Source organism: Glycine soja, chromosome 4, assembly GCF_004193775.1.
Source record: "Glycine soja cultivar W05 chromosome 4, ASM419377v2, whole genome shotgun sequence".
Classification (NCBI taxonomy): Eukaryota; Viridiplantae; Streptophyta; class Magnoliopsida; order Fabales; family Fabaceae; genus Glycine; species Glycine soja.
Window position 1 is genome coordinate 51,196,223 of NC_041005.1, and position 26,678 is coordinate 51,222,900.

At 32.0% G+C, this 26,678-nt stretch overlaps 4 protein-coding genes and 1 pseudogene across 4 annotated transcripts; 4 read left to right on the forward strand and 1 right to left on the reverse strand.

Moving 5' to 3' along the window:
• Nucleotides 1-1,407: 1,407 nt before the first annotated feature.
• LOC114410924 (chaperone protein DnaJ) lies at nt 1,408-3,659 on the reverse strand. Its single transcript, XM_028374820.1, has 3 exons — nt 3,450-3,659; nt 2,651-3,114; nt 1,408-1,858 (listed from the first exon to the last, which is right to left on the reverse strand). The coding sequence occupies exons 1-3, from the start codon at nt 3,597-3,599 to the stop codon at nt 1,408-1,410; spliced, it is 1,065 nt and encodes a 354-aa protein (XP_028230621.1). The 5' UTR covers nt 3,600-3,659.
• Nucleotides 3,660-4,888: 1,229 nt separating this feature from the next.
• Nucleotides 4,889-8,068, forward strand: LOC114410410 (aspartic proteinase Asp1-like). The gene is made up of 8 exons (XM_028374351.1): nt 4,889-5,218; nt 5,856-5,973; nt 6,085-6,311; nt 6,715-6,948; nt 7,046-7,184; nt 7,281-7,475; nt 7,586-7,658; nt 7,760-8,068. Exons 1-8 carry the CDS (start codon nt 5,034-5,036, stop codon nt 7,852-7,854), a joined length of 1,266 nt encoding a protein of 421 aa, XP_028230152.1. The 5' UTR covers nt 4,889-5,033; the 3' UTR covers nt 7,855-8,068.
• A 3,176-nt stretch (nt 8,069-11,244) lies between these two features.
• On the forward strand, nt 11,245-13,599 carry LOC114410411 (aspartic proteinase Asp1-like). The gene is made up of 8 exons (XM_028374352.1): nt 11,245-11,421; nt 11,586-11,703; nt 11,800-12,026; nt 12,240-12,479; nt 12,565-12,703; nt 12,804-12,998; nt 13,108-13,180; nt 13,293-13,599. Exons 1-8 carry the CDS (start codon nt 11,285-11,287, stop codon nt 13,385-13,387), a joined length of 1,224 nt encoding a protein of 407 aa, XP_028230153.1. The 5' UTR covers nt 11,245-11,284; the 3' UTR covers nt 13,388-13,599.
• A 1,399-nt stretch (nt 13,600-14,998) lies between these two features.
• Nucleotides 14,999-18,689, forward strand: LOC114410925 (annotated as a pseudogene).
• A 1,162-nt stretch (nt 18,690-19,851) lies between these two features.
• Nucleotides 19,852-26,672, forward strand: LOC114410412 (replication factor C subunit 3-like). Its single transcript, XM_028374353.1, has 9 exons — nt 19,852-20,219; nt 20,637-20,853; nt 21,690-21,769; nt 21,859-22,018; nt 23,315-23,396; nt 25,130-25,259; nt 25,343-25,406; nt 25,488-25,556; nt 26,260-26,672. Exons 1-9 carry the CDS (start codon nt 19,964-19,966, stop codon nt 26,357-26,359), a joined length of 1,158 nt encoding a protein of 385 aa, XP_028230154.1. The 5' UTR covers nt 19,852-19,963; the 3' UTR covers nt 26,360-26,672.
• The last annotated feature ends 6 nt before the right edge of the window (nt 26,673-26,678 follow it).

Sequence of the window (26,678 nt, forward strand, 5' to 3'; positions counted from 1 at the left end):
GGAAGTGTGGGTTGGGGGAGGTGATCCACTGGAAGAGGAGGGGGAGAAGGTCGGGCCAGGCGGCGACTATAGACAATGTTACAGAGCTTTTTGGTGATGGAGTCGAAGATAATCAAATTTTTCATGACAAATTTGTCCACCTCAGCACACTAGGAAAAATTTTGCTCACAAATTCGTCCACAAATTCCACCTACAACATTCGTTTTCTTTGTGGAAGATATGTATGTAACGTTTGAATTAAATTGTCGGCACTTTTCGTAAATTTAGGGAGAAAGTTTTATTTGATTAAATAGTCATTTTTGTTTTTAATATGTATAAGACTCATAAATATGTTCTAAAATTTAAATTTTAGCTCCGAAGAGATAAAAATCCATTAAAGAGCTTAAGTATGGAGAGATAAAAATTTCATAAAAATAATTGTCAAACATGAGTGTTAAATAGATTGGATCAAAACGTAGTACGTTTTCATTGAACTAATTTGTTAAATCGTTTAATTTAAAGATAAAATATAATTTAATCTTCATCTTTCTTCTTTCATTTTTATAGTTGTAAGCATGACATTAGAATAAAGAATAAATTTTTCACATTTTTTTGCTTTCCGAAATTAAAATTTGAATTTTCATTATTCGAGAATAAATTTATTGGCGCTCTATAAAAAATGACTATTTATTCAATTTATTTTTTCATCTTTGTGAGATCAATGAAGCTGTGGTGCTGTCACGTGGTTGGTACGATGCCTTGTTTGAATGGTCGCGGGCTCGTGGGTATATATTGTCATGAAATCTAGGTGCTATTGATGTATCTTTTACCAGTTAACAAAAACCATGTGGTTCAGGCACACCATCAAATTGAACCTTTGAAAATATTACTCTCAAAGTGCTTACATTATTTTCCTTTTGGAGGGCTTTGTTATTAATAATGAAATTGAGTTCGAGTTTTATTGGTGCTTTTCCTTTCTTTCGACACTGTCCTGCTATAATTATAACCGTAGTTTTCAAACATAGTTACCAATAAGGAAGATAGCGCAGTATGCCTGTATCTAAGGTGCTGAATAGCCTAGCACGGGATTTTGCATATATCATCCTCACAAATTTTGTACTTTTGCGAACAAAGTAGCTCTAACAAGAGCTGGTTTCTATCGAGTGATTAGTAAAGTGAATTTCCAATACATAATTTTCGATTTGTATACTCTGTGGAGGTTCTTACTCTGCCAAGATTACAATGCAAATATTTTTTTAACCTTTCAGTTAAGCTGGTATTACTAGATTTTCCATCCTAAGTTTATAATGCCACCAACTATAAGGCTTAATGGTGCCCCAAAGATTGAGAAATTTAATCTATTCACTAATAATAATAATAAATGAAAGAAAGAAAAGGTATCGTAGTATACTCTTGGGGATCTAAAATCTAAGAAGGCGTTGAATTCTGTAAAATACGAACAACCTCGGATCTTTGATTGCCTGTGAGTTTTGTTGGAAACTCAACTAGAAATGTAATTTTCAAGTCTCCTCTCTTGCCAGGTTCTCTGGAGATTGGCATGCCTTGGCCAGGGATGATCTTCTCAAAGCCAGGGTGTATGATATTGTCAAGTGTCAAATTCATGTGCTCTCGACCCAATAGTGGGACTAATATTGTACACCCAGTAAGTGCCTTTACTAAGGGAATTTCTACACCCAATTCCAAATCATCCCCTTCTCTTCTAAATAATTGGTGCCTTTTCTCGGAGATGATAAATATTATATCTTCTCTGTATGCTCCTGGTCTCTCATTTCCTTTTCCTTCAAATGTAATCTTTGTTCCTTTCGTCCATCCAGGTTGCACATTTATTGTTAGCAGTTCTTCCTCTTGAACAATTCCCCTGTATGGAACAAATACCAAACATATTCATTAAGCTTTTTCCAAATACATAATCGTGGAAATCCTGATCTTGCAAATGTACTTCCGTACACATATATACATAGGAGACATATCGATCTAGCGAGAGCCTGAGAGATGAGAGTTAGTCTTGGTCGTACAACCATTCATGAATGATCAGAGATTGTTTTAATTAGTTTTAATCTCGACTGTCTATTTGAATTAGATAGTTATGATTCGTTTCTCCCACACACTCTCACTTAATATGCTCATATAAAAAAAATTGTAGTCATTTGACTTGCTCCTGCTATTATATAATCATTGTCAAATATTATTATTAAGTCTACTCTACAATGAGTCATGATTCTATAAAACACAGATGGTAAGGATCAATAGACAAACAAATTGATGTATACCATCAGCATTTGACAATGTTAGTATGATGAATCATTCTGTTAGGATAGACTCAATGTTTTTATACTAACATTTCAAATTTTGTTAGACAAAGATTGTACAACAAGAATAAATCTAATGACTAGCATTTCTTTTTTGTTAGTATGTGTATATTAGCAAATCACAACTTGAGATTTGTTAATACATTCTCAAAGTTTACCCAGCTAATATGCTTTCAAAAAGAAACCATAGTATATTAACAGGACTCTCTCTAGATATATTTTGGCATATACATTGACAAACACTGAATTGTGAAAATCAGAAAGATGAAAGGAACAAGGAACACATACAAATGAATGACATGACATGAAGGGATTGGATGAATATGAAATTACTGACTAACCCTGTATCTGTGAGGACATCCCTTGTGATCATGATTTTTTTCTTGCATCCATAGCACAAGTCTTCCAGAGTGCATTCTAGTCTTTTCTCAATTGGTGGGGGTTTTAGCATCCCAGATGAATTGGAATACATGATTGGAGTGTCTCTCTTACGACTGGCATTCCGTGACTTCAGATCATGTGGAGGCATTCTGAAACTGCCGCTGCTGTTCCATGAAGAAGAAGGGGTTGGAATAAAATCGCAGCTCTTGCTTGAGGCCGGGTGATTAATCTTTCTGCTTGCATTATTTCTAGACCCAGAATTTTCAGAAGGAAAACACGAAGAATTATCTAAGCTTCTATGCCTACATAAACCACATCCTCTTAAACTCATTGGACTATCATCATCATTAATGCTTCTCATACCATTGCCATTCGATCTGAAGCCGTGAATTCCATTCGTGGTTCTGTCCTCTTTCATGTGTTCCTGATGAATGAAATTAATATCAGGAGAAGAATTTTTATTAGATTTTCACATTACCCAACTATGTACATGCAAGCATGCATTCAAATTAAGAATTTCCAAATAAGGAAAAAAGCCATTCTCAATGATTAAATGGAAAAGGCCATTCTCAAAATTGATTTATAACCACTTTTTGTTAACAAAATCAACCGTGATTTACTGTATTGGATAATCATATATGTAACAACCTAGTAGTCAAAATACTAAACTGCTTTGACTTTTGACTTTTGATGAACCGAATTAGAAACGTTAATTTTCCATGAAGAATTAATAAAAGAGTGTTTCTAGATTGGATATACCTGTTGTGTTTGTTTCTGGCGTTGCGGGTTATGTCTGCTAGAGGATGATGATTTCTTGTTACGACGAAACCATCTTCTGATAAAGGATTTGTATGGTTTGCAAAGGTCACGAATAGAGTTTTTGCCAAACACGCAGGTAATGCCCACCATGAGAGAGAAAAAAAATCAAGGAACGGGGAAGATCAGATCGATGCAACAACAGTCACAATGTCAAACAGGTTGAATGCATGGTCCCAAATTTGGAACAGAGCCTTTTATTAGCATCGTCTGTTATTAGGAAACGTAGTCACTGTTTTTTATATGTATATATATATATATATATATAGCTTTTGTGAACTTTATTATTATTTTTTATTGGACTTAAACGTGGTATTTCCAAAGTTGTTGTTGAATTTCAAAATCTACCAATATTTGATCAAGAAAATTTATAAAACTACCGGCCTTAATTTTATTAACCTGAACTGAACTCGTATATGTATATTCTCCCACACGTTTCCAAGTCAAAATGAAGTTACGTGATATGTATCTTATTTCTTTGGTGACTTTCTATCTGTGGATTGCACATTTGCACCACAGCATTTGTCTAAAATGTTACATACGTACTTGATTATATTAGTGTTACAAATAGGAGGGTCTAAATCGTGCTGCTTAAGTTGTAAACGCTACTACGCTAGAAGGAGACAAAAATACAACAGTTTGTCCAAGAACATATATTCAACAGCAACTGTCCATCTGTAATATAAATAAAAGTATTGACTGTCTGTAATTTATTCTCTTTCTTTAAAAAAAAAGGTCAAATTTTTAAAAGAATTTCTTTTATAGAAGTAAAACCCAAACATCTAACAATAGTTTAGCACTTTTAAAAGTCCATAACATAGGAGACGAAAATTACTATTCAATACCTAAATATAATGTTTGTAGAGAAAATTCGTTAGATTTTCTTATGAGGACACTGGTGATTTTTATAAGAAATGTATGGACAATATTTTTTCTAAAATATTTAACATAATTATATATTTAATGTTTAAATTTAAGACTATTGATTATTAAATTAATATAATATTATATCAGTTAATTTACTTGTTCAACGATAAAAAATGTTAGATTCTCATATAAAAATATTAGCAATATATTTCAACATTTTTATTATTAAATGAAGTTCGTGCAACTCTTTTTTTATTTAATATATTGTATCTAATAAAAATATTTAAGAAATTAAATTCGTAACATTTTTTTATAATTTTTGTTACTTAAAGGATTCGTTTTTATCTTTTATGATTACTCAAAAAATTTAACTAGGCTTTTTTATTTTAAAATTTTAGAGGAAAAAGACAGACAAATTTTCCTCGTAACCTTAATAAGTCATAGTAATGACGTGAGAAGATTCCATTCCAGTGTGCGTGTTTTTTCTCTCCCTATAAATTGAAATCTGTCATGAACACGCAGACACGCTTTAGTCAGAGCCCTCTCTCTCTCTGCTTCAAGTTTCCAAATTTTCCCCCTTTTCCTTCTCGTCTCTTTGTTTTTCATCACAATTCTCAATTCTGATTTTTGAGAAACCAATCCATTTTTTTTTCTCTGAAGATGGTTGTGAAAAGTAAGGGAATTCCATTGGCGACGCTTTTACTCATTTTGTTCCTTTCTGCCATTTTCCCAACATCTTTCTCGAATCAGGTTCTCAACTCCAAGAAACCAATACCTTCAAGCTCTGCTTCTTCCCTTGGTTCCTCTGTTGCTTTTCAGATTAAAGGAAATGTATATCCACTTGGGTATGTTATCTTATGTTATGATATGTTATGTATTCTCTGACTTGTTCAACAATCTTCTTCTGAAAGTCATACAAACTCTCTTTTTATTGTTCTCCAAAACTTTAAAGATTTTTATTTTTTTCTGGGCATGGATTTTTTTCCGGAAAGTTTTGAACTTGCGGTTCTGTTATGATTTGAACTGTGCTAATTGTTTGTAAAGTTTTCTTTGTATCCCTACATTAAATAAAAATAAATAAAGGGTGTATTTTTTATTTTTTTTTCTGATTTGGATGCTGATTCTGTATCCCCTTTTCCCCTTTTAGACCTTTGAATACTCCTCTCAAACATTTTCCTCTGACTAGTTCTTCTAATTTCGTAGGAAGTTTCAGAATCATCCTCGTTTATATCGAACTAATTTGATTTTCATTCAATGATCCTACCAATGAATTTCTGAATATATTTTTTAGAGAAAGAAGAATCAAACAAAAAAGTAGTCTGACTTTGCCAGACCCCACCTCCACCCCCATTTTTGTGTTATTCCCCCCCCCCCCCCCATGATCATCCTTGCTCATAGTGGCTTTCTAACAAGAAAAAGGTAATAGTAACATGATGGTTTGTTTTGTAAAAGTTAATGAATGAATTCATCCTTCATGTGCAGGTATTACACGGTGAGCCTCGCCATTGGCAATCCCCCTAAGGTTTATGATCTTGACATTGACACCGGTAGTGATCTCACTTGGGTTCAGTGTGATGCACCATGCAAAGGTTGCACCCTAGTAAGTTTCACTTTACAACATTCTCAACTACTTTTACTTACTATTACTAATTACTAACCAATCATCTTATGATGAATGATGATGTTCATTTCCTTAATTGATTTTTTTTAGCCTCGCAATCGACTTTATAAACCCCATGGCGACCTTGTGAAATGTGTGGATCCCTTGTGTGCTGCAATCCAGTCAGCACCAAACCATCACTGTGCTGGACCAAATGAACAATGTGACTATGAGGTTGAGTATGCAGACCAAGGATCATCTCTCGGTGTGCTACTCCGAGATAATATTCCCCTTAAATTCACTAACGGGTCTTTAGCACGCCCTATGCTGGCCTTCGGGTGAGTGTTTACTCTCCATCTATTTCACAGTGCTTGGTTTACTAATTTCAAATTGATCATTCATGATGCTGAAACATTTGTAAAGCTTGATTATGCTTTTGATTCCATAGGACAATATTTGTTTTAAATCTCTTAGAATATAATGGTCTCTTTTACTAATTCATTTATAAAATGTGTCAGATATGTCGTTGTCCTTCTCAAAAAAAAATAAAATTAGCCCTCATTTTATGACACTTTTTTCATAAATGGGGAACCAAAAGAAAATGATTTAATTTTTTGGGATAGACAAAAAATATTTATAATTTCATTTTTCATAAACATATTATTATCTTGTCTTTTGTTTAAAACCACAACTATTCACCTTCCTAAATAATCAAGATTTCCTTATTCTGTTGAATGCTAGGTGTGGATATGATCAAACGCATCATGGTCAAAATCCCCCACCTTCCACAGCTGGGGTTCTTGGCCTTGGAAATGGCAGAACAAGCATTTTGTCTCAGCTTCACTCTCTTGGCCTAATTCGCAATGTTGTAGGCCACTGCTTAAGTGGGAGAGGAGGAGGCTTTTTATTCTTTGGAGATCAACTCATTCCCCCATCTGGAGTTGTTTGGACACCCTTATTGCAGAGTTCCTCCGCGTAAGTGTTAAAAATTAAAATAGATACGATTTGACTATTTTGTTTCCTTATGAGATATTGCTACTCATGAGAACTTACACACAGTCTTTTGTTTCAGACAACACTATAAAACAGGTCCAGCTGATCTGTTTTTCGATAGAAAGACTACTTCTGTGAAGGGTCTTGAACTTATCTTTGATAGTGGGAGCTCCTACACATACTTCAATTCCCAAGCTCATAAAGCTCTTGTTAATCTGGTGAGATATGGAATCCAAGGAGCCTTGTTATTGTATTGTATGGCCAATGATAATTACCTCCCATCTTCAGTTAGTAATTTTTGATCTGTGATTCAGATAGCTAATGATTTAAGGGGAAAGCCATTGAGTAGAGCAACTGGGGATCCATCACTACCAATTTGTTGGAAGGGTCCAAAGCCTTTCAAATCTCTACATGATGTCACTAGCAATTTTAAGCCACTACTACTGAGCTTCACAAAATCAAAGAATTCTCCGCTGCAGCTACCACCAGAAGCTTATCTAATTGTCACTGTGAGCACCTTTTTAAGACTATGAATCTACGAGCTACATCTCTCCCTCTCTTTAGTGAAAGGAACAAAAGAAATTATGTGTCTATTGTCTAACATGCTACCCTTTTTCAGAAACATGGCAATGTCTGCTTGGGAATTCTAGATGGCACTGAAATAGGACTAGGAAATACTAACATAATTGGAGGTGAGAAAATTTCAAACACCAATAAATTTTGAGGAAGTCTTGTTTTTCTCTCTTTTTTATTTGATAATTGATTGTAATACATTTTGTTTTGCTCTTGACAGATATCTCTTTACAAGATAAGTTAGTGATTTATGACAACGAGAAACAACAGATTGGATGGGCCTCTGCCAATTGTGATAGATCTTCCAAGTCATAAATCAATCTAATGTAATTTTTTTCGTTAGCTGAGACTGTCGATAGGGCTTTATCAGCAGGAAATCTTAGCAAACTGGTGCCCTGCAACTTATGTTATAGATTATCAATGAGTTGTCAAGGCAAGGAGGGTTAGGATGTAAAATGGTTGGGATAGCATATATGATTTACTATACAGATTTTCATTTACTATAATAACTTTGTTTCTTCTTTTTTTTTTTTTTGTCCAAATTATAATTTTGTCTTCCACAAGCTACAATATACGCATTTACAAATTTAAACATCGGCTGAAAGAATTAATCTAGACATTTACTCTGAAGTTTTAAATTCTAAAAGCACTCAAGTTAATTTTTAATATAATATTAAAATTTATTTTAATCACTCATAAAAGTAGGAATTTTAAGTATAAATTAGATCTAATTACTTATATATTGAGAGTGAATCTTAATTGGAATTGTCATCAAAGGATTGATACAGCGGTGTAAGACTTTATTGTGTTCACATGAGTGAAAATAATTTATTTAGTGAGAGAACTAGTGTTTGATTCTCATTATTTATAACATACTCTTGGATCAATAATAATTATGTATCATGAACAGAATTAATCTTTAATTTGTGATAAAATGAAATGGATCACTTGATTCAACTAATCTAACCTGACAAATCAAGACATGAAAAATAAGATGAGTCAAGTTGATCCACTTTTTATATTAACTACAGATTTATTAGTTAAATTTAACTTGATTAGTTAACCTACATTTTTCTTAGTTCAACTTAACTTGATTAATTAACCTAAATTTTTCTAGTTCTTTTTAAGTCTCAAATTAAATAACCTATTTGATTAGTAGTTAAGCCTTTTTTAACTTCTTTATCCGTTGATAATTGAATGGCTACAAAATGCTCATTCTTTTTATTTCTACTATAAAATTCAAATTGATTAAAATAAAGGTTTGAAAAAACTTATAAATTAAGTAATTAAGTAAAAAAAAAGTTCAACAATAAAATAAACATAATTTTCATTAAAAAAACCATACTTTATGAATTTATTTATTTTTAAATTATATTTGAGGTGCAAAAACTTTAGCTATAGATTACAGTTGTCAAATTAATGTTCCAGTCAGGATAAAATGGAATGGTTAGGTCAATCTTTCCCAAAATAGTTGCTCAAAGGTTCGAATTTCTTATAGATATAAGGCAAAGTTTGATTTCACTATAATTAACCTCTAATAGGTAAAGAGTTTTCTGATTAATCTATTATTTTATATAACTTACATAGACTTTGCTTCTTTGCTTCTTAAATATGAGCGTCAAATGTTCGATTTATATTTTCATGTGTTTTAAAAAATATTAAAAATATTAATTTCTTAAATAAATATCAGTATATTAAATTAATAGTTTCTGACTAAAAGCATCTTGAGTAGTTGGTTCACTAAAAGAATCTATTATTTTATATAATATTACATTAATTTCTTATATATAAATTTAGATATTAATTCAATATCTTATTCATAAAAATAAATCAATATACTAAGAAACTAAATCATCATTCATTGACATGATTTTTTATATTATATTTACTTATTCTTATTTCGTTACAAAATTCTCAATTTTTTATTTTAGATTTTGATTTTTTTTCTTCTAAAATCCCAGTTTAATTACTTTTAAAGTTTTATTGTTATATTAAAAACATATTTTTCATTTATACATTCAAAAACGTTTTTTCGTATTTTCTATTTTTCTAATAAATTAAAGTTACTTATTTTTTTGACTTATTTATTTAAATTAATTATAAACTATTTTTTTATGAATTTCAATTTTGGTAATTTTATTTTATTTAAAAATGACTGACGCACAAAATACATACAAGTACATTCTTTACATAACATTTCTTTAAATCACGAACGCGTCGATTTCTAGTCATTACCCTTTAACTAATACAAGGTAAGGTCGCGTTAAGTTTTCACGTAAAAAAGTTACTATATAAACACTTCTCTAAAGACACACTGGCATTTGTTTAAATTAGGAACCAAACACATTCATTTTCAACTCATCCTTGAGATAAAATTTACTTTTTGAAGTAAATATTAAAAATCGTGACGATGTTCAATATCATTCGGAAAGAGACATACTAATCCGCATTGACGCATTTTCATGCCACTATTTTGCTTTACGCATGAAACTTCCAAATTCTCCGTTGGTCGCTTTCAACTTTGCAACTTTCAAACCCAAATTTATAAAGAGATCAATTTTTTCTTTTCTTTTTGAAGGATAGAGAGAGAGATCAATTTTTAAATATATATAGATATTTTATTTAATTGCTAAACATTCATTAGTTAGTAATATGTAAAATATATTTGAATTAAAATTCATAATAAATAAATATTTTATAACATATAAGTTATATTTTAAAATTGTAATAAATATTTATATCATGATACAAATTTATTTTTAACTATAGGTAAATTCTTTTTGAAATATTTTAAAATTCAATATGAAAATAATATATTAGAAAAGATAAAAAAGATTAAGAAAAATTTCTAAAAACATCATGATTGAAGAAAAACTCTCATTAAAAATTAGATTCTAAAAACATTCTCATTCAAGATAACTATTAGTATAATTTTTAACTTAGGAAACATTGTTTTTGAGAATATTTCTTACAAATTTTTTCTCATGAGGGAAATGTTTTAATGCTATCAAAATACCAAATAACCCTTATTAACTCATTTAATAAAATTATATAAAATTTTGAATTAGTTTCTTACTAAAAGTGATAAATAAATAAATAAATTTAAGAATAAGAAATACTAATAAAAATTCTTAGCATGTTTCTTATCGTTTTAAGAATATTATTGCAGAAACATCATGGAAATATTTTTTAGAAAATGTAAAAAAAAAAAATCTAACATAGAGCAAATGATAAATTTTGTGATGTTAAAATTAAATAGAAATATGAAAAATCATATAAACCTTTTTGTAATTTTTAAATTCATGAAAAATTTTATTTTATAACAAAACTTATCCAAATTATAGTTGATCGAATTAATTTTAAAATTTAACTTAATTTACGTGCAAGAAAATGTTATAATAAATTATTTATGAATGTTATTATCCAACTAGTAATACTAGATAATTTTCATTATTCTATAAAAAAATATAATTTTCATTAAAAATAAAAATAAATTTCACTACAATTTATTTATTTTGAAATTTAATTCTTATAAACAATTTAATTCTTATAAACAATTTAATTCTTATTTTTTAAAAAATGGGTTGTCACCCGGGAGAGAGTTGGTGATTTCAATCTTAGTAATGACGTGGGAGATTCCATTCCAGTGTGTGGGCTATTTCTCTCCCTACTACTATAAAGCCATGTTAGTGTCTGCTTCAACTCAAGTATCTCTTTGTGTTCATAGCAATTCTCTATTCTGAAGATGGATGTGAAAAACAGTGGCAGGGGAATTCCATTCATGACCTTTTATCTCTTTCTTCTTCTCCTTTCTGCCATCTCTGTTTTGTCCCATGCTTCCTCTATTGCTTTTCAGATTAAAGGAAATGTGTATCCACTTGGGTATGTTTATGTTCATGTTCATGCATCCTCTGACTTGTTCTAAAAGTCATACCACATCAACTCTCCACAATTCTTAATTTATCATTCTCTAAAATTTTCAAGTTTTGCTGGACTTGGATTTATATATATATATGTCATGACTTGAGCTGTGGCCTGTGGTGCAGGTATTACACGGTGAACCTCGCCATTGGCAATCCCCCTAAGGCTTATGAACTTGACATTGACACAGGTAGTGATCTCACTTGGGTTCAGTGTGATGCGCCATGCAAAGGTTGCACCCTAGTAAGTTTCACTATACAACATTCTCAACAACTTTTACTTACTTTTTATTATGAATGATGATGTACATTACCTTAATTGGGGTGTTTTTTTTTTCAGCCTCGCGATCGACAATATAAACCACATGGCAACCTTGTGAAATGTGTGGATCCCTTGTGTGCTGCAATCCAATCAGCACCAAACCCTCCCTGTGTTAACCCAAATGAGCAATGTGACTATGAGGTTGAGTATGCAGACCAAGGATCTTCTCTCGGTGTCTTAGTTCGAGATATTATTCCACTTAAACTCACCAACGGAACTTTAACACATTCCATGCTCGCCTTCGGGTGAGTGTTTTCTCTCCCATCTATTTCACATACATTGGCTGATTGCTTTTACTATATATTTTCAATTTGATCATTCATCATAATATGCTAGTGAAATATTTGTAAGGTTCAAATCTGTTTTTCTGTTTTTGTTCCAGTAAGACAATGTTTGTTTTTAATCTCTTCCAAATAAATCATCTTCTTTTTTTTTTTTTTTTATGTGTTGCATGGTAGGTGTGGATATGATCAAACTCATGTTGGTCATAATCCACCACCTTCCGCAGCAGGGGTTCTTGGCCTTGGAAATGGCAGAGCAAGCATTTTGTCTCAGCTTAATTCTAAAGGCCTAATTCGTAATGTCGTTGGCCACTGCTTAAGTGGGACAGGAGGGGGCTTTTTATTCTTTGGAGATCAACTCATTCCACAGTCTGGAGTTGTTTGGACACCCATATTGCAGAGTTCCTCTTCCTTGCTGTAAGTGTTAAAATACATTATTTGTTTCCTTACTAGACATTTCTACTCATGAAAATTGAGAACTTACACATAGTCTTTGTTTCAGAAAACACTACAAAACAGGTCCAGCAGACATGTTTTTTAATGGGAAGGCTACTTCTGTGAAGGGTCTTGAACTTACCTTTGATAGTGGGAGCTCCTACACATACTTCAATTCCCTTGCTCATAAAGCTCTTGTTGATCTGGTCAGATATGGAATCCAAGGAGCCTTGTTATTGTATTGTTTGGCTTATGATAATTAATCATCTCCCATCTCCAATTAGTAATCATTGATTTGTGATTCAGATAACTAATGATATAAAGGGGAAGCCTTTGAGTAGAGCAACTGAGGATCCATCACTACCAATTTGTTGGAAGGGTCCAAAGCCTTTCAAATCTCTACATGACGTCACTAGCAATTTTAAGCCCCTAGTACTGAGCTTCACAAAATCAAAGAATTCGTTGTTTCAAGTACCACCAGAAGCTTATCTAATTGTCACTGTGAGAACCTTCTAAGTCTATGAATCTATAAGCAACATATTTCATTCTCTTAAATGAAAGGAACAAAAGAAAATATGTGTCTATTGTCTAACATGCTGCCCTTTTCCAGAAACATGGCAATGTCTGCTTGGGGATTCTAGATGGCACTGAAATTGGACTAGGAAATACTAACATAATTGGAGGTGAGCTGTATCAGATACCAATAAAAATATAAAATACAAAGAAATCTTATTTTTCTTTCTCTTTTTTAATTTGATAATTTGATTTTAATGCATTTTGTTTTTCTCTTGACAGACATCTCTTTACAAGATAAGTTAGTGATTTATGACAACGAGAAACAGCAGATTGGATGGGCCTCTGCCAATTGTGATAGGTCTTCTCTAATGTAATTTTTTCTTAAGTTGACTTGACATGGCTGATAGGGCTTTCTCATAAGGAAATCCTAGCAAAATAATGCCCTGCAACTTATGATGTTATAGATTGTCAATGAGTTGTTAGGCAAGGAATGTTAGGATGTAAAATGGTTGGGATAGCATATATAATCCCATATATATGGTACAACATAATCTATATATAAACTTTATTTTTTTACATTTTACTATATTTTTTTTGTCCAAACTATAATTTTGTTTTTCATAAGCTACAACATACGCATTTACAGATGTAAACATTAACATTGGCTGAAAAGGGATGCTCTACATTACGTTGAGATAGATGAATGAATATACACAATAGTATGTCTATGGACTATGGATATTCTTAGGTCGATTAGTTGTGAAAAATGAGACGAAAAAACAAAATTAAACAAAAGAACGTAAGAAAAAATGTGATTGAAATAAATTTTAAATCTAATATAATTAAATTTAAATTAAATTTTAAATAGTTCTAATTCCTGATATTCATGATTTCTCATGACCATATTTCTAGACATGAAAATAATTTCCTTATACTAAATGCACCCTTGTAAATAAAGTTCAGTTATGGTGAAGTTTGATTTTGCTATAACTAGACTCTATAGGATAAAGATTTTTTATTTTATGATTGACGATAAAGAGTTCTTCATTAATATATTATTTTATATAAATTAAAGTAACATAGATAATTTTTTCTTTTAAATCTATGATGGATCATAAATTTGAATTCACTTACAAAAATCTATTATTTTATTTATTAGTTAAATATCTTATTCATAAGAATAAAAATATAATTACCATCCTTAAACGTAAACACCTTTTTTATTATATTACTTATCTGTATTTTTGTACAAAATTATCAACTTTCTAACTATGTTCAAATTTCTATTTCACAGTTGGATTTCCCCCCTCAAATCCCAGTTTAATTACTTTTAGTTTTATTTTTATATGAAAAAAATATTTATCATTTATACCCTCAAAAACAATTTTTTAGTATTTGCTCTTTTTCTCATAAATTCAAGTTACTTATATTTTTTACTCACTTATTTAAATTAATTACACACTTTTTTTTTGTAAATTTAATTTTAATTAAAAAATACCTATGCGCGAAATACACAAGTCATTGTTGACATAACATTTCTTTAGATTACAAACGCGTCAATTTATGAAATTAAACTAGCCATTACCCTTTAATTACCTTACCAAAAAAAGTCATTACCCTTTAATTAATGAATTTAATGCTTATACACTATAAAATTATTTTATATTATTATTTAATCAGAAATCATGATGTAAATTACTTTAAAAATTAATAAATTTATTGTATATAATAAATTATAATTATAATTATAATTAGATGACTGTATAAAATTTTACCCACTCAATACATAACATTTTTCTCTCTTAATTAATACAAGGTCGGGTTAAGTTTCTATATAATTTTTTTTTATCGATGCTCAAATTTTATCATATAAACACCTCTCTAGTGACAGTTTATCTAGCATTTCTCTAATTTAGGAACCGAACACGTTGATTTTCAATCCATTCCTAAGATAAAATTACCTTGCAAAGTAAGTATTGAAAATCATGACGAGGTTCAATATCATTTGGTCATCATCAGCTTGGAAAGTGGCAGAGACCTATCAGCATTTACGCATTTTCAACCCAATAGTTTTCTACACTCAAAAGTCCAACCCAGGAAACTTCCAACTTCTCAAAAGTTTCAAACCCATATTTATAAAGAGATCAATTTTCAAAGGTAATAATATTCCGATAAATTGTTAAACATTCATTAGTTAGTATTTTATTGATCGCCGAAACCAACCACTACAGCCGAAAAAATTAGAAAATATTAGCAATACCTTACTTATTGATGGAAAAAAAAAAATCATTTTCAAGTTCAATCTTTGTCTGTTTGGAATTCTCCTGATCCAATCCTTGAGACTTTGTAACTAATGAATCCCTTTATCTTGAGTTTCTTTTGTAATGTTTCCAATGAAATATAAAATCATTTTCTTTTTATGGAAACAAAACTCAAATACAATGTGTATAACCGGAAATTTTAGTGATACTTATTTATTTAATATATTTATATAAAAGACCACTTTTTTAATGTAATTTTATTAGATGATATATTATTACGTGAGAGATTTGAGTTTATAAGTTTTCTCTCCTTTTAAAATGTGTTCATGAGAACAACTAACATAAAAAGTAAACACTTTGTAATTAAGGATAAATTACACATGCTGTAAAAAAAATAATTTACACATTTAACCCTTTATCCTATTTTTTTTTTTTAATTTGATTTGGTCTCTTATCGTAACAAAATATAATTTGGTCATTTATGTTTTTCGATTTCTGTCAATTTAGTCTTTTCAAAATAGTGACCTTTTATTTTATTTTGCAATACGATTTTGAATTATTTTTTTAATGCTTTAAGATATAAAATTTATTCTATTAAATTCACTTATTAAGAAATCCAACAAAGAAGCTGTCAATAAAGAAGATAAGAGTCATTTATATTTATTTTATTAACTTTAACGACAGGGTAGGTGATTTCAATGTTAGGACTTAGGAGTGACTAAGTGAGAAATTCCATGTTAGTCTCTCCCTATTAAGCACGCTTTAGTAAGAGCCCTCTTAAGTGTCCATGAGTATCACGATAACATCTTCATCAGAAGTTAGTTGGGCAGTTATATTAGTTGAGTAGATGGTTAAGTCAGTTTTCTGTAAGAACATCTAATTGTATAATAAAACCTGTTTGTAACCTTTCTTGCTTCAGTTAAGTTGGTTGATCATAATCCTGACGAGCACATTGCTCATCTTTTCTGAGTTCACTGTTCTCTATAGTGCATATAAAAAATATCAATCCCTTTTTCTGAAGATGAGCGTGAAAAGGAGGGGCAGGGGAATTTTGCTCTTTCTGCCATGCCCGTTTTGTCCCATGCTTCCTCTGTTCCTTTCCACAAACTTCTTCTAAAAGTCACATAAACTCTCTCATTATTATTCTCTAAAACTTTCAAGGTTTTATGGGCTTGGATCTTTTTTAGATACTTTTGAACTTGTGGTTGTGTCATGATTTTAGCTGTGCTAATTAATTGTAACGTGCTCCGGGTGCAGGTATTACTCGGTGAACCTCACCAAAGCTTTATGAACTTGACATTGACACAGGTAGTGATCTCACTTGGTTTCAGTGGGATGCACCATGCCAAGGTTGCACCCTGGTAAGTTTCACTTTACAAACATTATCAACTAGTTATTTATTACTAACCAGTCATCTTAAGATGATGTTGATTTCCTTAATTGGGGTGTTTTTTAAGCCTCGTGATAAACTTAATAAACCCCATTGCAAACTTGTGAAATGTGGAGATCGCTTGTGTGCTGCAATCCACTCAGAACCCTGTGCTGACCCAGATGAGCAATGTGACTATGAGGTTGAGTATGCAGACCAAGGATCTTCTCTAGGTGTGTTAGTCCTAGATAATATTGCACTTAAATTCACTAGCGGATCTTTAGCACGCCCAATTCTGGCCGGTGAGTGTTTTCTCTCCATCTATTTCACAGTGCTTTTACTAATTTCAAATTGATCATCGATAATCCTGACATATTTGTAAGGCTTAAACATGTATTTACTTTATTATGTCTGTAGAGAAATTTATCAGAGGGAACAAATAACAAAGGTCATTCAGCCTCCAATGAATTTAACTTCATCATCTACTTAGTAGTGGTCCACATTTAAGTAGTAGCATAATAGGTCAGCTGAGATATTGAGGAGTTTACAAATATCCTGAGTGTCTTACTTTTTGCCAAACCATCTTTTCATCAATTGCTAGTGACCTTGGCGAGAAGTTTTCTTCATTAAATTTTTGGTTAATTTATGGGACTAAACAGCAGCATAGGGGATCCGCTCCTTTTAACCCGAATTTTTTCTTCTAGAAATGAGGAGGATTGGAATGTTCTATCTTATTTTTGTTTTAACTTGCTCCTATGACCCATAGAGAGTATAATTCAAAAAGGAACTTATGAATTTATTATTTGTAAACTTTCCCATTTCAACCCTCTTCTCTAATGTTCTGTCTGGGAAACAAAGGCAGGGTGGGATAAAAAAGATTAGGATAGTTCATGTGCCGAGAAAAAAAAAGGGATAATTTATAATAAAAAAATGATCAAGTCATAAGATACCAAATTCCAATACATAGGGGACAGATTTTGTTATAACTCCCCAATTCCCAAACCAAGCCATGATTACATGATTTATTAATGCAATCATGTTGGTTAACCACTCGATGTGGGATTCGCAACAGGTAAGACAAGCATTCTGTCTCAGCTTCACTCTCTTGGCCTAATTCGCAATGTGGTAGGCCACTGCTTAAGTCGGAGAGGAGGAGGCTTTTTATTCTTTGGAGATCAACTCATTCCCCAATCTGGAGTTGTTTGGACACCCTTATTGCAGAATTCCTCAGTGTAAGTGTTAAATTATGAGACATTGCTACTAATGAGAACTTACACACGGCCACACTACAAAACAGGTCCAGCAGACATGTTTTTCAATGGAAAGGCTACTTCTGTGAAGGGTCTTGAACTTACCTGTGATAGTGGGAGCTCCTACACATAATTCAATTCCCATGCTCATAAAGCTCTTGTTGATCTGGTCAGATATGGAATCCAAGGAGCCTCGTTATTGTATTGTTTGGCTTATGATAATTAATCATCTCCCATCTTCAATGAGTAAATCCTTGATCTATGATTCAGATAACTAATGATATAAAGGGAAAGTCGTTTAGTAGAGCAACTGAGGATCCATCGCTCCCAATTTGTTGGAAGAATCCAAAGACTTTCAAATCTCTCCATGATGTCACTAACTATTTTAAGCCAATAGCACTGAGGTTCACAAAATCAAAGAATTCCCTGCTGCAACTACCACCAGAAGCTTATCTAATTGTCACTCTGAGCACCTTTCAAGACTAAATGAAAGGAACAAAAGAATTTACCATGTGTCTATTGTCTAACATGCTGCCCTTTTCCAGAAATATGGCAATGTCTGCTTGGGGATTCTAGATGGCACTGAAATAGGACTAGGAAATACTAACATAATTGGAGGTGAGTAGTGTCCGATACTAATAAAAGTATAAAATATGGTTTTCCTTTCTCTTATTTAATTTGATGAGTGATGACTTGATTGTAATACATTTTCTTTTACTCTTAACATTGAACAGACATTTCTTTACAAGACAAGATGGTGATATATGACAACGAGAAACAGCTCTGCCAATTGTGATATACCACAGACCTCCCAAGTCAAAACAATCAATTGTGATTTTAGTTGAGGGTTGAGACAGTCGATACTCACGATATGGCATTTTATTTTAGTAGGGAAAACACAAAACAAAAAACAACATACAAGTAAACAAGCCCAACGAACCGGTGTCGTGCAACTTATGATGTTATGGATTGTCAACGAGTTGTAGGCATGGCATGTTAGAATGCAAAATTGGGTTTGCGTTTCCATTCAGATAATGTTTCGTACACTTTCAAATTACATTCAACTCCTAAGAAGAGCGCTATTGGCAACAAATAAGCAACTTGTTTTTATTTTAAACCTAAAATTATCAAATGGTGGAGATAAATTCACTTTACATGCACTCTAAAATGATAAGACTCACATTAGAGGATTCTAATCCCAACAAAATTTATTGTTTTTTTAATGAAACAATGAGACTTAACTAATGTAATTGAAATTTAAGAGACCAAAATTTGATAATTGTGTATAAAAAAAAAATACTCCTTCCCCTTCTTTATTAAGTATCCTATCTTTTTTTTATTCTACTTTATAACAAATGCACATGTATAAAATTAATTAAAAGCTAGTAGGTGGAAAGTAAGGGTATAATTGACAAAAGAATAATTGATAAAAGTAGATAAATAGATTTTTTTTCAAAAATTCAATAATTAAAAAAATGATTAGAAACATTTTCTATAAAATCAATAATTTTAAAATTTAAAGAGATAATAAATGAAGAAAATACTTTCTATCATAATTAAAATCAAAATATGCTCGTTTTATAAGGATTAAAATATATTTGAGTATCTTTATTTTAAAAAATAAATTATTTCCACTAATTCAAAATATATATATATATATATATATATATATATATAACATGTAAAATAAATAAGACAATTATGTTTTGTTGTGCCATTAAATTTTGTGGAATTATTTTATCTGATAAATTATAATATTTAAGAATTAATTTAACTGGTTAGTTAAGTTATTCGACGGAATATAATACAGTTATTATTCTTTTAAATTAATTATCACATTTATACGCATACAGAGGTCAAATCAAAATTTTGTTCAATCAAATATTAAAATGTTGCCGATTTACATAGATCAAATAACATTTGCCCTATGTTAAAAGAGTTAAAAAAAAAAAAGGAAAAGGAAGAAAACCGTAGGAACCGGAAATTGCGAACTGCACCAGGTCTTTAATCCGCTAGAACTAGAGTATGTGTTTGGCGCCACTAGCCTCTGCTGTCACTTGTGAGCGGTGAATGCAAATTTCAGTTCTCAACAACGCACTGAACGAAGAAAGTGCGTATTATCACCGTGACCTAACAATGGCGGAGACGAACCATCATATGGACATCGACAGCGACGACCACACTTACACCGCGAGGCCCGACAAAGCTAAAAGTGTCGTCGTCGCCAGCAACCCTCCCGCCGCCGGCAAGGCCATTCCGTGGGTCGAAAAATATCGCCCTCTGTCCCTCGACGACGTCGCCGCTCATCGTGACATTGTCGATACCAGTAAGACTCTATCTCCGCCTTTTATCTCTCTAGGGTTTATGATTGAGGTTTTTCTTTACCTTCCTTCTTTCGCTGCTCACAGAAACAGCTCATCAGAAGCTCGATATAGGGTTACTTTTATTACTTTGTTTTTAAAATAATTTTCCCACCTATCCTCGTCATAGCGTTTTATGTATGTGTAAGTGGTGGAATTATAGTTGTTGGATTGTAAAACTTGGTTAGCGAGGGAGCTACATATTTTTATTTTATTTTATTTTTCGGTTTCATTTTTAGTTTGGTCTAGTGAAAATTAGGAAATGAAAAGGGACTTGTAGTTGTACATCTTGTGATTTTTTTTAATCAATGTCCATTTGCAATTTGAGTATTGTTGGTGTTACTTAGATTGCTCATCGTTCTTTGTTTTAAATTTCTCTGTAGTTGATCGGCTGACCACTGAGAACAGATTGCCCCATCTTCTGTTGTATGGCCCTCCTGGCACGGGCAAAACATCAACGATTCTCGCTGTGGCACGCAAACTATATGGTTCACAGTACCAAAATATGATTTTGGAGCTCAATGCATCAGATGATAGAGGAATTGATGTCGTGCGACAGCAGATTCAAGATTTTGCTAGCACTCAGAGCTTATCATTTGGGTTGTCTTCTCTGCCTTTTATTCCTCTACTTATAATTTTTACCATATAGTTGTGTTTACTTTTTTTATGACTGCAGTAAATAGTTCTTTGTAGTTTGTGTTGTTGGTTTGTCTAATTTTAACTTGGCTGTCAAATTGATATTCTTTGAGTTACTTTGTTTTTATGTGGTGATTGCCTTAGCTATAGTGGCCATCAATATAATTCATTATAATTGGACTTTAAAGCTTCAGAATTTTTTAGTTTTAATATGCTCCCCATGTTTCCTGTTCAGTGTTGCTTATTTTCAGTGTTCTGCACTTATTTGGGTGTTCCCTCTTCCTATACCAGTCCATTGGTCAATTCAGAAATTTAGTTTAGGTGATAAAATTTGGGTTTATTCTCTATTCTGCAAGGTGTTCGGTGTCTTGCTAATCTTGGAGTAATTTAGTGAAATAAGCTTTGCAGATTTTGACACATTTTTTAGTATAATTTCCCCGCTGAATGCTAGATAACTAGGATAGTTATATTGTAAACAGTTTCACCCCCTGACACAGATATTAACACATAAAACATTATAGGTGATAAGAGGACATTTATATAATTCCTTTTTGTTCATTTTAATTTTCAGTTGTGATGGTTCTGATTTTCAAAAACCTCGGTTATTTTATTGTTATATTCTTTTCTTTTCTTGCTTTCCTTTTTGTCTTTTGCTTGAATGTGCTGATGTGCATTTGTTTGTAAGCTAATTGATGAAAGTGTAACCAGAGTTGAACATTTCCTTTGGGTTTTTGTTGTTCTGAAAGTGTACTGGAACTGCAAGTTTTGCCTTAACTGACTATCTAAAACTCTCTGTTCAGTGTCAAGTCCTCTGTAAAACTTGTATTGTTGGATGAAGCAGATGCCATGACAAAGGATGCCCAATTTGCATTACGTAGAGGTATGTGCCCATTTTTATACTCTAACTTAAGTATGCAGCATCAATCAAGTTTCTTGAGTTGTAATATCCTTCATCTTCTTTTGATGCAGTGATTGAGAAATATACAAAAAGCACTAGGTTTGCACTTATCTGTAATCATGTAAACAAGATTATTCCTGCACTTCAATCAAGATGCACTCGGTTTCGGTTTGCCCCTCTTGATGCCGTCCATGTCACTGAAAGACTGAAACATGTTATTAAGGCTGAAGGGTATGCTTCCAGTTCTCTGTTATCTAGTCTGCTTGTGGTAGTTTGAGTCAGATAATGTCTTTTGCCATGTTACTTTACGTTATCTGGAATCTTTTTTATGAGAATTTCTGTTGTAATCTATTTCCGAGCTAGACATTTGTGCATATTGAGTGCCAATATAATGATAATGAAGCAAATGAAGTTCTCATTGCTTATCTCAAAAGTTTGAATTTATTTTATTAATATTTTAACACTTTTAAATATTTTATCTGCTGAAAGCTGCTGATTGGTCTTTTTCTGACTGTTGACCTTTTTCTAATGCAATGTGCATAAACAAGATTTCATGTGCAAAGTAAAATTCAGTTTCTATTGGGTAAGCAGGTCATTCAGAGGGAAGGGGCTTGGAGGGGAGAAAATGTGCTTTCTGTCTCTCCTGACTCCATTCACCTTAGCATACACATTTATTTGCATTCAGATTCAGTACATCATAGAATTATAGCACGTTCTTATTTGATTATAGTAATTACCCTATTCGAAAAAGTTTCTTCGCTGCACCTTTTTTTCTCCAGTTTTTTATGTAAAAGATCTGAATATTCAAAACAAAATTATAATGCCAAATGAAAAACATGGTTTGAGCAATTTAGCTTTAACTTTCATTTGATATTAAGAAAAAGATTAACGAATGTTGGTTGTATATGTGAATAAAAGTTTTGGTGCTTACATTGATTTGTATATGTATTATGAAATACTCCATGAAAAGGGATATTATATTCTCTAGTTAATACTGATAATTGAATCATAGGTACAGTCAGAGATATAGAGAGCGCATGCAGATCCCACGGTTTTAAAAATAGTAAGACCTGACTTGTGTGTGCATCTCTCTGTACTGCTTGTACAGTTCAACTGCAAGTGTTATAAATCCTTGAATCTTATAAATTCTTTTTAGTCAACCAGAGTGATTAAATTGTTTAACACAAACTATGGTTCACTTAGATTTTGAACTTATTGAGGAGTCCTGTAGATAAAGTTTTTTGAGGAAACCATTAAGGTAATCATGCAGTAAAACTCACCGCTTTAATCAGATACTCTGTCTTTGAATGTGGAAAGGAAGTTATAATATTGAAAGGTGCTAATTCATGTGAAACATATTAATTGTACATGCCAATCCCCTTCCTCTAATGCATCTCACATCTGGTCCCTTGCTATTGGATAATCACTCCACTATATTATTAATTTGTTCTAAACATTTGTAACATGGTTCAATTTTTTGACTTAATAACTTGCAATATGATGATTGTGATTTTGTAATTTGACTAGGCTTGATGTTGAAGACAGTGGCTTAGCAGCTCTTGTTCGGCTTAGCAATGGTGATATGAGAAAGGCTTTGAATATTCTTCAGGTAGTTTGCTGATAGCCTTCAGTTTTCTTATATACAAATCTATCTCAGCTAGTCCTTTTTATTTTGATGTTTATTTTTTTCAAATGAAGAAGTAATTAATCAAACACCATTTTGGAAACGAGTACTATACTGTTTCAGCATCTGCCCTTCTGCTGCTTAGATGGACGCACATATTGAGATGTGTTTAGAATCACACACTTGTATACATGGAATCATACAACACTTGTATACATGGAATCACACACTTGTATACATGGAATCACACACTTGAGATAGCAAGTATTAATTTCGGTATTTTCACTTAGAGATGACTATGCATGTTACATGATCTGAAAATATAAAACTCTTGAATGACTTCTGTGTTGCAGATTCTTGCTTGACAACTTTCAACTTTAATTTATTGGCTAGCAATATACATTACAACAGCAATATCCTTATTCCATTAGGTGAGGTCAGTACTGGATTGCAAGACACCATTGGGCTCAGTCAACAACCAAATTCTCAAGGATATTATTCACCATGAGATCCCTTTTAATAATTGTTTTCACTGTTCTTGGTCTCCCTCTATCCCTTTTCATAGGGTTAGAAACCATGTGATATACTCTATCACTGGGGGCCTAGTGACATTCTTTGCATATGCCCAAGTCACCTTAACCAAATTTTTGTCTTACCCTTGATAAGTGCTACACCAATATCTCCTTATATGCAATCATTTTGAATCTTGTCCTAATGTCCATTCTCATGTCACTGCATCTATGTCAACATTCTCATTTTTGTTACTCCTATTTTTCTCCTTTGTTGACTCTTTAAAGTCTAATACTGACTATATTAGAGTATAACTAGTCGTATATATTTATAAGTAAACTTTTCTTTGAACTTAGTAGGTATTTTACAGTCACAAATAACTCGTGATGTTTTTTGGCTTTTTAACCACCCGACTTGTATAATGTGTGTGAAATCTTTATTAATTTTCCTATCATTTTGTAATATTGATCCCAAATACTTAAACTTTGAAATTGGTAGTTTGACACCTCCAATTTTTACCTCAAAATTGTTTTCCTCTTGTTTATTGCTAAAATTGCAATGTATATACTTTGTCATGCTCTTACTCAAGCGAAAACCTTTTGATTCAAAGTCTTTCTCCAAAGCTCAAGTATAGAGCTAACCTCATCCCTTGATTCCTCAATTTCATCTGCAAAAAAATGCATTTAGGGATAGATAATTTTTAGTAAATATGTACGTGCAATGTACTGATTATTTGTGTGTACCATGTAAATTTGTGTTTCTGTTTGTGTCAACTAAATTTACCAAATGATAATTTCTTTTTTGGTGAAGCATGGTTTATACCAGATATTATGGCCTTAATCCATCGTAGCCAAGGATGCTGATATCATATGCAATTTCGTTGCATGTGATATTTAGGAATGCTTCTAGACGACATCTTGCCTTTTTATGAACATGTACTGTATAAAGATTTGTGACTAGACTGAATGAGTATATAGGAAACTTTTTTTCTTAAGTAATTTTCCAATATATTTTTGGATCCAAATGCTGGTTAGTGATTAGTGTTCTTAAACTTTGATTTTGACTGCTGTGATTTTCTTTCACTACCAAATTGCAATTTTTAACCATGGGAAAATTGTTATGAATTGTATTTATATCCTGAATTGTTTTGTTTCTTTTGTATCAATGGATCACAAATGACATATTCTGTTGCTTTAATATTTGTGCAGTCAACACATATGGCTTCTCAGCAGATAACAGAAGAAACTGTTTACCTGTGCACTGGAAATCCATTGCCCAAAGACATTGAGCAAATATCTTACTGGCTTCTAAATGAACAATTTGCAGATAGCTTTAAAAGTATTGAGTGACCTGTCACCCTTTATTTGTGTTTAATATATATAAGCAATTTATGATTTTTATTTGGCTTTAATTTCAAATAGGAATAGATGAAATGAAGACAAGGAAAGGGTTGGCCCTGGTTGATATTGTCAGAGAAGTGACATTGTGAGTCTTATGCATCATACTGACTGTCCAACTTCCTGGCAACTTTTTTTTCATCTTATTTTTATTTTATTGTTATTGCAGGTTTGTTTTTAAGATTAAGATGCCTTCAGCTGTTCGAGTACAGTTGATGAATGATTTAGCGGATATAGAGTATGTATTTCTGCCCTACTATTTACATGCTATTGTCCTTCTGCCTTGCCTAATGAACAGATGTGTTGGTTACATCAAACATTTCTTTAGACATAAAATATATATGTACAACTATTTGAAAGGCCTTTAAATAGGATTTTAGGGCAGGTCAAGCTTTTATGCTTAATAAAAGGCTTGGCCGAGCTTTAAAAAAGCTATTATAGGTCACAAGTCAGTCTAACAACAACAAAAAAAAACTGGCCTTTTCAGGTGAAGTCTAACTTGGTCTAACCAACCTATTTCTAACTCTAATTATGTATGTGGTTGTGAACAAGCACAATAATGAAAGAGGAAAAATAATTTGGCTTGGATAGAAGAAAAAAGTTTCTCTATCTCTTCTTCCCCATATCATGGGCTGTTGGTTATCTGATCTTTTAATAGAGAACATAACATAAGCAGTTTTATTCTGTTGACACTTTATATATATGAGTGTTAATAGTAAAAAATGTTAATGTGTGTTGCTACTTGCTAGCATTCCTCTTTTATATATTACACACATCTTAAAATAGCAGAAAAAAATATTTTACTTATATATATTACACACATCTTCTATTATCTGTACCAGACACATTATGATGCTTTAGCGGTTTAGCAAGATGCTACATTCATCTTGGAATTATATTGGCCCTTATGATAGTGGGAATGAAAATTTCATCTCTTCCAGGTACAGATTAAGTTTTGGGTGCAACGATAAGCTTCAGCTCGGATCGGTTATTGCTTCTTTTTCACGTGCTAGATCTGCACTGGTTGCGGCTGCTACATAGCCTACTTCTGAAAATTTGCTTTCACATACTACTAGGCCTGGCTTGTCACTACTGAGAATGGGATTGAGAGGATCTCAGTTTGTGTAAAGATAGTAACTGTGTTAATCTTTTTTAACTTAAGATGAATTTTAAACTTTCAAGTACCTTTACAAAATTCTGAAGTAGGGACATCTTCCGTTTTAAAATTTACTGCTGCTAGTTTAGATGACACCATTAGGTTTGAAAGTTAAGATCAATTAGCCATTTTGATATCAATACAATGAAAACCCTTGGAATGCATTAAATTTTGCATGGAAAAGGTGAGGTGTTTCCACATAGA

Excerpts from the sequence above, each read along its gene's own strand:
- LOC114410924 (XM_028374820.1), bottom strand. The coding sequence starts at position 3,599 with ATGGTGGGCATTACCTGCGTGTTTGGCAAAAACTCTATTCGTGACCTT. Across the intron at positions 3,115-3,449 it reads GCCAGAAACAAACACAACAG|GAACACATGAAAGAGGACAG; the intron begins GTATATCCAATC and ends TTCATTCATCAG. Across the intron at positions 1,859-2,650 it reads GATGTCCTCACAGATACAGG|GGGAATTGTTCAAGAGGAAG; the intron begins GTTAGTCAGTAA and ends TGTTCCATACAG.
- LOC114410410 (XM_028374351.1), top strand. The coding sequence starts at position 5,034 with ATGGTTGTGAAAAGTAAGGGAATTCCATTGGCGACGCTTTTACTCATT. Across the intron at positions 5,974-6,084 it reads CATGCAAAGGTTGCACCCTA|CCTCGCAATCGACTTTATAA; the intron begins GTAAGTTTCACT and ends GATTTTTTTTAG. Across the intron at positions 6,312-6,714 it reads CGCCCTATGCTGGCCTTCGG|GTGTGGATATGATCAAACGC; the intron begins GTGAGTGTTTAC and ends GTTGAATGCTAG.
- LOC114410411 (XM_028374352.1), top strand. The coding sequence starts at position 11,285 with ATGGATGTGAAAAACAGTGGCAGGGGAATTCCATTCATGACCTTTTAT. Across the intron at positions 11,422-11,585 it reads GGAAATGTGTATCCACTTGG|GTATTACACGGTGAACCTCG; the intron begins GTATGTTTATGT and ends CCTGTGGTGCAG. Across the intron at positions 12,999-13,107 it reads AAGCTTATCTAATTGTCACT|AAACATGGCAATGTCTGCTT; the intron begins GTGAGAACCTTC and ends GCCCTTTTCCAG.
- LOC114410412 (XM_028374353.1), top strand. The coding sequence starts at position 19,964 with ATGCAAATTTCAGTTCTCAACAACGCACTGAACGAAGAAAGTGCGTAT. Across the intron at positions 20,220-20,636 it reads TCGTGACATTGTCGATACCA|TTGATCGGCTGACCACTGAG; the intron begins GTAAGACTCTAT and ends ATTTCTCTGTAG. Across the intron at positions 20,854-21,689 it reads ACTCAGAGCTTATCATTTGG|TGTCAAGTCCTCTGTAAAAC; the intron begins GTTGTCTTCTCT and ends CTCTCTGTTCAG.